Raw genomic sequence first — 14374 nt, forward strand, 5'->3', positions numbered from 1 at the left:
AATATCTTGTGTATTGGTGGTATTGAATCCTGTAACAAGCAAGCATCATAATGATTAGGTTTGTGCCCATTCTTGTCTCCTGTACTGTACTGTGCAAATGCAAATCTAACTTTTAGCATTTTGAGAATGTGGAGCACAGTACATTTTTCAATCCTTATACATTTGCTCCTTATCAACCCATGATATGCTCTCTGTGTTTCTAGATCAAATAGGAATCGGTTGAGTAATCAGAAACTCTGCTGACAGTAAATGTTTCTTGTTTATGTCCAAAACCAGTGGTGGTTGTTCTGGAAATGCTTCTAAATCCAGCTTCAGCAGCATTAGTTTTCTTGAATGTACTATGAACAAAACTTTTATTCTTGATATGGTTGAGAGTTGCAGCTCAGTTTTGTTTTAGCTTGACAGTCTTGTCTCACTTGGAAAAACAGCAAATAAGCCTTATGGAAGCATTACTTAGCCACAGGTAAAAATCACATTCAGTTTTGCATGAAGTCTAAGTTGCATGCTGCTTACGTTTTTGACAACAAAAGATAAATATTCACTTCAGTGATAACTGAATAAAATACAGCTGAAAGAAAAAGCTAGCGTTTGTATAATCCTTAAGCATTCTGTGATCTCAGAGTTCCATGAACAGTCAATAATGTTTGAAGTACAGTTGCTATTGTTTCTTGATGTAATCATTGTGACTCATTTCACAACTAGTTCATTGCTCTTGCAGCATTTTGGGTAACCCTGTGAGTTGTGACAATATTTTTATTTCAGCAACGTTTTGCAGTGATGTTAATACAGGCATATTGTGAACCCCAATACACATTGATCTTTTATTGTTGTACTGCATAACATAATCAGCTTGGAGAGTTGCAGGCAACAAGTCTCACATGTCCAGCATGGGGTCCCCAAAGAACTTGTCTGAGTTCTGGTCTATTTGCAAATGTGTTTTAAAATCTCTATAACATCTCTTTCTATGAGAATGTCTCCTGAAAGAAATAGAAATTAAACAAGACGTTCAATAAACTAATTTTTCTAGAAATATCTTTGAGATTAATTGTTTGCTTTCTATCACTTCATACAGCTATATCAGCAAGGTGGATGTAGTGAAGATTTTAGTTGCTGCTAACTACCAGGATGTGCCTTCTCTTGAACAAATCCTTAAGCCTGCAGCCATCACAAGACTGAGAAATAAACTTTTGGAAACTGAATACTATGCACTGGCTGTTGAGGTTTGCAAAGGCGTTTTTTTTTAAATGAAAGACTATTTTTTAGAAATACTTTTAGTATCTGACAAACATAATTGTGAAGATTTACAAGTACTTTATTGCAATGTTGTCTCCCTGTTACAAGGTTCTTGGAGTGATATTCAAAACTCCACATTTACTTATGGTGGAATCATACCACTGATCTATATTTCAACCGTGCCTTTGTTACGTTCACACTCAACATTTCTAATCACTCCTGGATGGTCTTTACATTCTAACCTCCTTAAACTTGAGGTCATCTAACCTCTGTGCCCTGGTCTTACTCAGACCAAAACTGTTCCTTATCATCCCCATAACTCTTTGATGTGCATTAACTTCCAGTCCAGAAGTGCCTCAGTTTTAAAATTCTTGACCTTGTTTTGAAATCCTTCACCTCTATATATCTAATATTTTTCAGGCCCACAGTCTTTCAAGATAATTGTGCTCATCTAACCCTTGCTTCTTGACTATCCTCAATTTTAGTTTTATTAAGGGTGGCTATGTCCTCAGCTACCTAGGCTTTAAGCTTTGGAAGTCTCTCTTTAAACTCCTCAAAATGTTGTTCTCTCAGTCTTACTTTAATACTCTCATTAAAAACTATATCTGACCAACCATCTGGTTGTTTTGCTGTAATATTGCCGATTGTGTTAAATGTGGATTTATAATGTTATTGTGGAAAAAGTGGATCATTTTGTTATATTAAAGATGAAATATGAATATAAATTACAGGCAAGCATCGGGATTTTACACACACCAAATTTTCAAAAATGACAGTGAGACAAATGACTAAATAATCTCGTGGGTATTGGTTGGAGAGCTCTTAATCCAATATTGGCGCTCACAATCTTCTCCCAAGCGTCCCATTGGGTATGTCCATCTGAGCAGCTTGATAGACCTTTGCTGTCGTATGATGCAGAATACTGTATCTCTGACAACTGCACTTCCTCAGTAATGTACTAAACTGTCAAATGATCTTCTGCATCATGACAGTTCTGTGATTCATTTTAGATTGTGTCATTAATTCCAGTTCTAAGGCTTGAGTCCACAATATTCTGACTCTAAATTAAGCATCTTGAAAAGTGGACCAACCTCTTGATAGTAGAGGTGTAATTTTTGGAAAGTGTCAATTCAGCTTCTGAACTAACTTTTTTTACTCGGTCCAGAGTACTGATAATTCCCATTGTTCAATTTCTATTGGACATTTCTATTGTGATGCTAACTTTTTTCAATTTTTAGGTCTCTACTAAGGGTCTACTGGACCCGAGTGGAGTCTGGCATGCTTGGGGGTTAGCCTGCCTCAAAGTGGGAAACCTATCTGCATCTCGGGAGAAATTCAGTCGCTGCTTAAAGCCACCATTTGACCGAAATCAACTATCTCTTGGTCCTCCACTTTTGCAAGAAATAATGCAGCACCTGGAAACTTCTGTTAAACCAGTCTCGCCAGTGGTAATGAGCTTTAATCTTTCATTAATTTCTGAAAATGTTAAATTTGGTAATGCTCAAGTTAAGTTATTGTGAATGATTGATTTTTCTTTGACATGGTTGGGCCGAAGGGCCTGTTTCCACACTGTAGGAAATCTAAATTCTAAAATTATCTCCTGAGACTTACAGGTGTTGCATGTCAGTTGTTTATCTTTATAAAATGGTTTCAGTTCCAATCTTGAGTATAAATAGCATTATCTGAAGTGGCAGTATGTCATCAAAGTGCATTTCTGTAATGCAAAATTTGAATGAGACTCACTAGGGCCATCAGTAGACTTTGGACATAATTCAGGAGGATTCTTTTGTCAGGAGTCTTCACAGCATATTTACTTTCATTAATTAATTTAAAGCAGGATGAAAAATGAAAATGGAGCATAGAGGCACAAAGTAGAAATAAGTATTTTAAAAGCTGAAACTTGCTGGAACACATCAGAACAAGATTTTGTTTCTGGTGCTGTGTTCTGAAATAAATTTTCCTTTTACAAGCTAAACTGTTAATCAAAAATGCTTTTTCTCTGATTAACATTTTTTTTTTGTAATTTGGGTATTGGCTAAAAGTGATGTTGAAGAGAAGCAACATTGTGCTTAGTTGTAGAATTTTTAAAATTCAAGGTACCTGAGCAGCTTTTCTGCAAAAGTTTGAATAAGAAACAGTTTGGAACGATTCAGCTAACTTGCCATGCCTAGCAAGAATTGAATAAGGTAAAGGTACTTGGGAGAGGATTTCTTTCCTCTAAACCTTTGCACAAATGGTGGTGAATGCCTGGAACACATTGCGACAGGAAGTGGTGGAAGCAGATAAAATAGGAGCATTCAAGAAGCACCTGGACGAATACATGAATAGGAAGAGAATAGAGGGATCTGGATCCCATAAGTGAAGGTAGTTTTAATATGGAAGGGCAAAATATGTTGTCGCAGGCTTGTAGGGCTGAAGGACCTGTTCCTGTGTTGTATTGTTCTTTGTTCTTATGTGCTAGCCTTCAGGCAGCAATTGCCAACCATAAGCACATGTTTCTTATGTCTTCAATAGAGAGAAAATCTCAGTAAATAAGGAAACTATTTGAAGAAGTGGAAATGGGCAATTTAGACATGACAGTTATAGATATCTACTGTCACCTGTGTTGCTGGCAAAGTAAAGATAATGGGAATAAGCGTTCTCTTGGGTTTGAGATGGTGTTCAGATTTGAACCCATTTTGAGAATTGAATGTAAAAGGTTAATGTTCCTGTTCCTTCAGTTGCATAACTGTTAAACCTTCCACGGCTGGTGCAATTGGTTGGCTTTTCTAGTTGAATTCTTTTACCAGGAATTTAAAAATAATCTTAATATATTGAAGCTCAGGAACCTAATGCAGTTTTGTCAATACCAGTGAAAATGTTTTATCATTAAAAAGGTGCACTATTAGTAAGAGTGACTAATAGCTGAAAATGACACAAAACAGAGCCTATTTACCTAATGTGCTCTAGTGAGTTATTTAGTAACTGAAGTATTTTTAAAAATAATTACTATTAAAAGGTTTGTTTTTTTAAGAACAGTTTAATCTTTAGATGTTGCTCTGGTTACAAATGGACACAATCATCCAAAACTTGCCCTATTCATTAAATAAATCAGGGTCTATGGACAGTTACAGACTGTTTCCTGCATAACATTTTAATGCAACCTTATAGGGTTTGAGGAAACTTGATTTGTGAAGAATGTAATCTGAGTTTAAAATTTCTGATCATTCACCCTAGATTGGGCAACTACTTTGGACAAATTGTGTAGAAGTGGAACTCTATTAAGTTGCAGTGATGATGACATTTGTTTCTATTTGTGATTAAACAGCAGGATGATGACATTCTTGCCTCACTGAGAGAATTGGAGACGGTTCTGAAGGGTGACGGTACAGGTTTTGAAGTCACGGGAGATGGAAAGATCAAACAAAAGGTCTTTTACCAAGAGTGCTTGTACTACTTGCAAACATATGGCACTAATTTGGCCATTATTAGTTTTTATATGGGACACAACTGCATGAGAGAAGCTTTGCAGCACCTGCTAGATAAGGTAAGACATTGATATTGCTAAAATTAGATATGCTTTCCTAAACAACAGTGCTTACATGCCATATAAAATTACTTTGATTAGTAATGTGCAATGATGATATACTCTGGATATAGATGATGTGGATTCAGCTGTTTGATTTCCTAATTAAGGCCAAAGGCAGAATGCAAGCACCGCTTGACTTCCTGGCTGAGGAATATGAGAAGACACATCAGGAGGAGATTTAACATTGTCATTTAGCATCATGTTATTTAGAATTCTACAGATAACTCTTTCTTACATCAATTCTTTGGTGTAATCTGGCCAAACAGCTTCCAAATTTGTTTTCCTGAATCTCAACATTACAGTGTTTGTTGGGTAATTTTGAATTAGTGGTTATAACTAGAAGGAAGGTAGTTACAAATTCAGAGAGCAATTAAGGTTGATTTGGAATCAATTGTAGACCAAACAAGGTAAATATGGCAAACTTTCTTCCCTAAAGGATATTAGTAAATGAGAGGTTTTAAACCCATAAGTGGATCTTGAGGAAATCAGGAGCCATATTTGACATGAAGGACTGTAAAGTTGAACAATATCTCTTGTTTTTCTGGTGACCGACCTATTGACGTGACCACTCAACACACTGTCTGCAATATGTGGATAGGATTATCTGAAGTAAAATGGGACAAGGCTTGTGTGGAGCATGGTATTGACTATTTGGACCAAATGACTTGCTCCTGTGGTCTTGATTACTGAAAACCTGTTTTTCCCTACTTGATAGGTAGAAAGTTGGAAATCTGAATTAAAAAGAATATTCTGCATCAAAACAGCAGGTCATTAATAATCTGAGAGGTGACTGGGTTGGGGAGGGGCGAGTTTCAGGTTCATCTGATTTGAACTGTCTTAGATACATAGCAGCTTTGTGTTTTTCACCCAAAATTCACTGTTTTTAACTTAGCTCTGATCAAGCACAGACTTATGTTTTGGATCTAAGCAAAACACTGTGGATGTGGAGATCAAAAATAAGAATATAAAGTGCTGGGTAAACTCAGCAGATATGGCAGCATTTTTGGAGGAAGAAACAGAATTACTGTTTAAAGTTCAGTAGAACTACATTGAAGCATAGTTCATGTTGACTCTGTTTTTCTCTCCACTGATGCTACTTCCAGACCTGCTGAGTTTCTCCAGTTGCTGTTTCCATTTCTTACATTTTGGTTGGTGTGTGCTTCTTACTTTTCAGGCTTGCCCTGAAGAGGTGTTCATGCAAGGGATTTTCAAACCAAGTTACGAAAGTGGCAGACTGCATGCTTTGGAAAACTTAATGGAACACATGGATCCAAGCCTGGAAAAATGGAGTTGCTATTTGATTGCATCTTGCAAACATTTACAAATGAGGGGTTTTTTCAATATTCTGTATGATCTGCAGCAATTTATGAAGGTAATTGTAATTTTTGACTTGTGTGATGGGTCCTTTTTAGATGGGTTTTAATGGTAAATGGAGCAATGTCACGTGTGATGTGTTCATTTCAGGACCACATGCGAGCAGCCATGACGTGCATCAGGTTTTTCAGCCACAAAGCAGACTCCTATAGGGAACTCGGAGCCAATCAAGGTTGGCTGACAGAAGCCAAAGGTCACCTGAAAACATACTTGCAGGAAGTGTCCCAACGCAGTTCGTCGAGAAAGAAAGTTACCAGTTCTTTTCGCAAGCAAATGTCTGCGGCAGATGTGTCAAGGTAGATTTTTTTTAAGGAAAATTCCTTCTTGCAATTTTTGTGTAACAGTGAGGCAGCATTTGTTGCCCATCCTTAATTGACCTGGAGAAGGTGAGGTAAGTTACATTTTGGAAGCTGCAATCTCACCTTTTTGTAACAGTTTGGTAAAACTGAATGGCTTGCTGACCCATTTCAGAGAACGGTTCAGAGTTGACCACATGGCTGTAGGTCTGGAAACTAATACAGACCAGCTTAGGTAAGGTTCTTCTGTAAAGAACATTAATGAACCTGGTGTTTTTTTTTTACAACACTCAGTAGTAGTTTCTTGGTCACCATTCCTGAGGCTAGCTTTCTATTACTAATGAATTCAATTTAATGAATTTGCTAATGAATTCAATTTAAATTCCAGCATCTCTTGTGGTGGAACTTTACCACCTGATAGTCTGGATTGCTAGTCCAGTAACATGGACCACAGTGTCACTGTCATCTTCAAATGAAAAAACAATCCAGAGGACTAATAATTTGATATTAGAAATTTGAAGATGCACATTGAAACTCCCACATAATTAGTTTCTCACTGTCTTATGTACACGCACATACCTACCCATTCTTCTCTTTTTCTCTCTCTTTCTCTCGCTCCCCTCCTACTCTGAGACCTACCCACTCCAACTTATAGACACCTATTTACACCCCTACCCACGCAAATAAACATATAACTCCTATTCTGTCAACACTAAAGAATAGGTTTAATTTTCTTGTATTTAGGAGAGTAAATGCAACTTATGCAAAGCTAGCAATGATTTCTCCTTAATGAATAAAGCAAGAAGTAGCTGCTAATTATGGCAGAGGCACCAATATCAAACAAGCTTTTTTCAATTTTCAAGAAATATCAGTTCTCAAAATCCTGAACATTCTTGCAAGACATCATACTGGCTTTAATAATCCAGCAATCAGTAGCTATAATTACTTATTGCAATTTTTTGAAGTTTTCTATTCTTCTTAGAGGAAAGAAAAATTATGGTTGCGTGTGAATTAGATCACCTATTTCTGAACAATTAATGCAGCATTTACTCTGTAATATCATTCTGAAGAGGAAATTATAATGTACGCACCATTTGTTGTCTGCAGAATAATAAAAAAAAATCCGCCCTCCTGAAATCTCTCTCTGCTAGAAAAAGCTTTGTTCAATATTTGTAAAGTTATCACCCCAGGAGTAAGGCACTAAGCAGCAGGGACAATGGTCCTAATTATTATGAAGAAATTCCCTGTCTATCATTTATGGAATCTCTGTCACCACAAACATGGCTCAAGTCCAAGATGGTGGAACTAGACATTATCATAGAACATGACAGTGCAGTACAGGCCCTTCGGCCCTCGATGTTGCGCCGCCCTGTCATACTAATCTGAAGCCCATCCCACCTATATTATTCCATGTACGTCCTTATGCCTGTCCAATGACAACTTAAATGCACTTAAACTTGGCGAATCCACTACCGTTGCAGGCAAAGCATTCCATACCCTTACTACTCTCTGAGTAAAGAAACTACCTCTGACATCTGTCTTATATCTATCCCCCCTCACTTTAAAGTTGTGTCCCCTCGTGTTTGCTGTCCCCATACTTGGAAAAAGGATCTCCCTATCCACCAAATCTAACCCTCTGATTATCTTATATGTCTCTATTAAGTCACCTCTCAACCTTCTCTCTAACGAGAACAGCCTCAAGGCCCTCAACCTTTCCTCGTAAGACATTCCTTCCATACCAGGCAACATTCTAGTAAATCTCCTCTACACCCTTTCCAAAGCTTCCACATCCTTCTTATAATGCGGTGACCAGACGTACCAGAGCTTTGTACAGCTGCAGCATAACCTCCTGGTTCCGGAACTCAATCCCTCTATTAAGAAAGGCCAAGACACTCTATGCCTTCTGAACGACCCTGTCAATCTGGGTGGCAACTTTCAGGGATCTGTGTACATGGACACCGAGATCTCTCTGCTCATCTGCACTCCCAAGAATCTTACTATTAGCCCAGAACTTTGCATTCCGATTACTCCGTCCAAAGTGTATCACCTCACATTTGTCCACATTAAACTTCATTTGTCACCTCTCAGCCCAGCTCTGCATCCATATCTATGTCTCTCTGCAACCTCCCACATCCTTCGTCACTGTCCACAACTTCACTGACCTTAGTGTCATCTGCAAATTTACTAACCCACCCTTCTAAGCCCTCAGCCAGGTCATTTATAAAAATGACGAACAGCAGTGGACCCTTGTGGTATGCCGCTAGTAACTGGACTCCAAGATGAACATGTTCCATCAACTAAAACCCTCTGTTTTCTTTCAGCAAGCCAATTACTCATCCAAACTGCAATGTCTCCCACAATCCCATTTCTCCGCATTTTGTATAATAGTCTACTGTGGGGAACCTTATCAAACGCCTTGCTCAAATCCATATACACCACATCAACCGGTTTACTCCCATCTACCTGTTTGGTCACTTTGTCAAAAAACTCAATAAGATTCGTTAGGCACGACCTACCCTTCACAAAACCGTGCTGACTGTCCCTGATCAGATTATTCTTTTCTAGATGGTTATCAATCCTATCTCTTTATAACCTTTTCCAACACTTTACCAACAACTGAAGTGAGACTCACTGGCCTGTAATTACTGGGGTTGTCTCTACTACCGTTTTTGAACAAGGGAACCACATTTGCTATCCTCCAGTCCTCAGGCACTATTCCTGTAGACAATGATGATTTGAAGATCAATGTTAAAGGCTGGGCAATCTCTTCCCTTGCTTCCCAGAGGATCCTAGGATAAGATCCCATCCGGCCCAGGGAACTTGTCTATTTTCACACTCTGCAGTATTTCTAATACCTCTTCCTTGTGAACCCCAATCTCTTCTAGTCTAGATGTAAGTATCTCTGTATCTTCCTCGCCAACATTTTCAGTTTCATCTTAAAATAATTAAGATTGGGCAATAATTATAGCATTAATAGCATCACCTACCTTCTGAGAACAAATTTGCAAAAGGTTTTGATCAGTTCAACTGGCAACACAAAGGTTTTAATTTGGTCATCAATTTTTCACCCTTATAATTAAGCATATATTTAAAGAGAGGGTCACATGTTCCTTTCTTTGCTATTTGGATGTACTTGTTTATAGTGGAGTTGAGGTGGTGGAAAGAGAACAAATGCATGTTTTCTTCATGTCATCATAGAACTCAGTAGTATACCAGTTCTATAAAGTAAAGGAATTACGGGCGGCACGGTGGCACAGCGGTTAGCACTGCTGCCTCAGGCAACTGTCTGTGTGGAGTTTGCACATTCTCCCCGTGTCTGCGTGGGTTTCCTCCGGGTGCTCTGGTTTCCTCCCACAGTCCAAACGTGTGCAGGTTAGGTGAATTGGCCATGCTAAATTGCTCATAGTGTTAGGTGAAGGGGTAAATGTAGGGGAATGGGTCTGGGTGGGTTGCTCTTCGGAGGGTCAGTGTGGACTTGTTGAGCCGAAGGGCCTGTTTCCACACTAAGTAATCTAGAAAAGAATTCTGGGAGTTTGAATTGTATTTTAAGTGTCCATGTAATGCACAAACCAAAATAAGCCAGTAAACCAGACATAACTCCAGAGCTAGGTGTTATTTGTATTTTGAACTTTTAATTAGTAGAGCCGTTTTGTAGGTACATGAATACGATTGAGCTGCAGATTGAAGTAACCAAATTCTTGCATCGTTGTGAAAACTCGGGGACTTCAAAGAGTTGTGGACCCCCTGCCAGTCTCTTTGGGAATGCCAAAATGAAGATGGAAGTTGCTTGCAAGGTGCGTTATCTTGATACAGTGTGTTTTGAAGCATTATTCACAGAAGCACATTGTATTGATTTAGTTATCAATTAAATGATGCTGGTATTCATGTTCTGTCCTGCAGGTTCTCCTTGGTGGCAAAAATATTGAAGAAGGCTTTGGAATATCTTTCAGAGTTATTCAGGTAATGAAAAAGCTTTTTTCCCCACACATCATTTTGGAGCATTCTGCAATGAGTTCAGGAATTCAACGTCATAACTTGTGTCCCCATTTTGTTTTGTTTATCTTTGCTCATTTGACATTTTGCCTCTGTTTCTGTCACATATTCTTGGCTTTTGGAAGGCAGCTATTCAGGATCCTACAATTCATATCTCCTGTATGTTGTATGAGCAATCCTCATCACTGATCACTACATTGTATGAGGCTGTCTAGACTATTGCTCACAGTAGAGTAGGTTTGCTGCCACCATCCTGTTTTAGAGTAGGGATCTACATGGTATGGTGTGATAGAGAGAAAATAAAAGCACCTTACTGATCTAATGAGAAGAAGCTCTTGTCTTAAACAAGTATGTTAACAACGAAGTACAAGTTATACTGATGCAGAGTCTGAGGAAGCTGTGTGGTAGATCTTTGTTTTGAGATGCTAAGTTGTTCCCTATCGTAATGGAAAGTGCTCAGGCTGGTTCATTAACTCTTTCAGATCAATGCATCTTTTGCTACTTTGCTTGTCTCATTGCCAATCCCTATGGTCTTCTGTTCTTTTTCTGTCTTTGTAGATACTGCCAGGTTTCCTGTGTATGTTGAACATTTTCTGTTTGCATCTCAGATGTCAGGCAGATTATTTTGCTTTTGTCATAGCTCCCTTGATGTCCTGAGCTCTCTGGCTCTGAATGTTTCAGCTTTGACCCCTATTCTTTGAGTTGCTTGATCTAATCTCAGCAGTGCAGATGATAGATTGCTGCAGTTAGTCCTCATTGAAGAATGAGATAAAGTGGAGTTTTTCTGGCACAACTACGAGTCTAGATCAACATTTAAACAATCTGCCCCCGGGGTGAAATTGCTGGAAGCTAAGACACCTTATCTCAGTATGGAGCAATGCTTTTAGCAGTGGAGTACAGGTCATTCTGCTATAACACACGTTTTGTTAATGCAAATTCACTATAACACAATTGACAAATTGGGGACACTGTTTCAAATCACTAACTTTTAAAACATGTATTGATTATAATGCAGTTCTGGCCCCAATAGTTTAAATGGTGCTGCTATTACATGACTTTCTTATAACACAGCGTTGCACAAGAACAGAACTACTGCGTTATAGCAGAACTGACTGTAGAGGAAAGGCAGCTGCTTTAAAAATATTGTTCTACAAAAGAGCATGAGTGTGTCTTTGGGTACAATGGATCGACATGGTGAAGCCATCAAATTTTAAGCTGAAGAAAAGTATATTTAACATATGAATAGGAAATCCAAAACAAGTATAAAAATGTGAAAATTTACGATAAAGGGAAATAGAGTTAAAGCATGAAACAAAGAATTAATGTGTAGGGCCATAAAGATTTAAAAAGGCCACATTTGTAGTATGACAACAGGCAAAGGAGAGCTGTTAACAGATAATGGAGGCAGACAAGCAGTGGAGAATGATGTTTGGAATTTACGTTAGCTAAGTACTGTATGCATGCTTGTCCAGAAGAAGTTGTGCAGTTACCAGAGGTCTGTGGAATGCAGTCAAAATTCAACAGAAGATTGCATCAAAGAATGTATTCTGTCTTGAATGAATCAAATCACCTAGATGCAGCGCTTAATGTGGTAGGATTCTGAAGCTAGGGAGGGAATACTGGAGGCTATGACTTTAAAAAAAAACCACAGAATATTCCAGGATACTTGTTAGAAATATTCCTACTCGTTTTTAATTTGTTGTGTGTAAATTATTTAGCAGGCACCTGAAAAGGGTCCACTGTTTTTGTGACTTGTTTGCACTATGTGAAATTCTCCACACCCAAGCAGCTTAAAGGCAACGATGGTCATTTGTAGGCTACCAGAATCTGTAGCAGAGGGGGACATTGCTAAGGACTTGGAGAAATTTGAGTTAATCAGACCTAATCCATAGGAAGATGTAAAAGAAAGGTCATACGTCACACATCTTATCAATGAAGAAAGATTTGTTCAGGTTAACAGAATGATGGTTAGGGCAGAATGTAAAGTATCAGAATAACGAGAATAGTTGATTGGATTGGAAAGATATGTGAGTAGAAGGTCATGTTGAAGTACTTTTATTTACTGTATTCACAAATGAGCTGAACTGAGGAAACAATATGTGGAATGGATGGGGGAAGGGCACGAGAACCATTGTTGACAATGACTGTGAAACATTGCAGGATTAAAGTAGATGACAATGGGGATGTATGTAGCAAATACAGTCAGATGTAGAAGAATGTGAAAAATATAGAAGTTTACAGCCTTTTGATACATTCTATCTGTGCTAACTTGCAGCTGGAACAAGCTAAAGTTTATACACTCTCTTGCTTTTGCCCCACAGCCTCTTCAAATGTGTACTTGCTTTTCATTTAAATGTTCAAAGATCTTGGCCTCATGTATTCACTGTTTCAAGCCCTTCCAAGCTCTAGTAATTCGGTAAAGGAATTTTTAACCTTTCTATGCCCTCTCATCCCTTTACTTCTAAAATTGATCACATCTCATTACAAATTTCCCAGTCAGAGGCAATAGTCATCCCCTATTCCTCCTATAAAACTCTTAATTTTAAAAGTTTCTGCTACATCTCTTCCACTTCACTGATAATACCCTTGTCATGCTTGTCATGTTCCTCTTTCTGACTGTAATTTCACATGTCTTAACATCTTAAATTCAGTCAAAGGAATGTACATTTCCAAATTCCAATGCATTCTTAAAGAGCTGTAAGATTTTTGCTGACTGTCTTTGCATTGCTCCATTTCATTTTTATTTTTATTTTTATTTCTGAGCCAGGCCTTTCAGTTGGATGCTGCTGCTGTATATGACAAAACTGCAAAACATTTACTGCAAAATCGCAAGTTCTGTCAAATCAGACAGTTACTGAAATGTGTCAGTGAATCGGGAGTGGCTAGTGGCGATGACACTGATAACCTCCTTGTCCGATTTATTGAAGGCGGTGATGAACACCTTTCACAGGTGAGAACAGTCTAATTCTGAACCACCAGTGGAGCAAAGTACCTCACTTGTTTCTCAAACAAAAATTAATACACCCCTGGGATACATGGGTTGTTGAATGATGTGAGGTTGAGTAAATTGGGTCTATTTTCTTTGAAGTTTAGAAGCATGAGAAGTAATCTCGTTGAACCGTACAAGATAATGAAGGAGCTTGATGTTAAAAAATGCCATACCTTTTGGAAATTTTTCAAGTAATATAAACTTAATTTCCAGTAGTCACTGAATTATTCATTGCATAGAAGATCAGTGGACATTCCCCATGCTCATATTTGGAGTATCACAGCAGTCTGTATACAGGCTCACTATCGAGCCAGCACTTGTCTTTCTTCAGCATTTACATAAGCATTCATTGAGAAGTTTTCATTGGAAGCACACACAATTCTCTTAGTCATAGAGTCATAGGGATGTACAGCATGGAAACAGACCCTTCGGTCCAACCCGTCCATGCCGACCAAATATCCCAACCCAATCTAGTCCCACCTGACAGCACCCGGCTCATATCCCTCCAAACCCTTCCTATTCATAAAAATCCAAATGTCTCTTAAGTGTTGCAATTGTACCAGCCTCCACCACTTCCTCTGGCAGCTCATTCCATACACTTACCACCCTTTGTGTGAAAAAGTTGCCCCTTAGGTCTCTTATATCTTTCCCCTCTCACCCTAAACCTATACCCTCTAGTTCTGGACTCCCCGACCCCAGGGAAAAGACTTTGTCTATTTACCCTATTCATGCCCCTCATAATTTTGTAAACCTCTGTAAGGTCACCCCTCAGCCTCCGACGCTCAAGGGAAAACAGTCCCAGCCTGTTCAGCCTCTCCCTGTAGCTCAAATCCTCCAACCCGGCAACGTCCTTTTCTGAACCCTTTCAAGTTTCACAACATCTTTCCGATAGGAAGGAGACCAGAATTACATGCAATATTC

At 38.6% G+C, this 14374-nt stretch overlaps 1 protein-coding gene across 10 annotated transcripts in view; it reads left to right on the top strand.

The window, feature by feature from the left end:
- The window catches only part of zfyve26 (zinc finger, FYVE domain containing 26), a 101848-nt gene that overhangs the window by 78424 nt on the left and 9050 nt on the right, over positions 1–14374 (top strand). For all 10 annotated transcript variants that reach the window (XM_043697939.1, XM_043697944.1, XM_043697943.1 and 7 more), the window contains 8 exons: positions 1073–1220; positions 2472–2681; positions 4541–4759; positions 5976–6173; positions 6266–6471; positions 10127–10265; positions 10372–10431; positions 13232–13414. In XM_043697939.1, coding sequence (XP_043553874.1) covers positions 1073–1220; positions 2472–2681; positions 4541–4759; positions 5976–6173; positions 6266–6471; positions 10127–10265; positions 10372–10431; positions 13232–13414 — 1363 coding nt within the window. The remainder of the gene's footprint in view (positions 1–1072; positions 1221–2471; positions 2682–4540; positions 4760–5975; positions 6174–6265; positions 6472–10126; positions 10266–10371; positions 10432–13231; positions 13415–14374) is intronic.

The sequence above is a fragment of the Chiloscyllium plagiosum genome, chromosome 10 (assembly GCF_004010195.1).
Source record: "Chiloscyllium plagiosum isolate BGI_BamShark_2017 chromosome 10, ASM401019v2, whole genome shotgun sequence".
NCBI lineage: Eukaryota > Metazoa > Chordata > Chondrichthyes > Orectolobiformes > Hemiscylliidae > Chiloscyllium > Chiloscyllium plagiosum.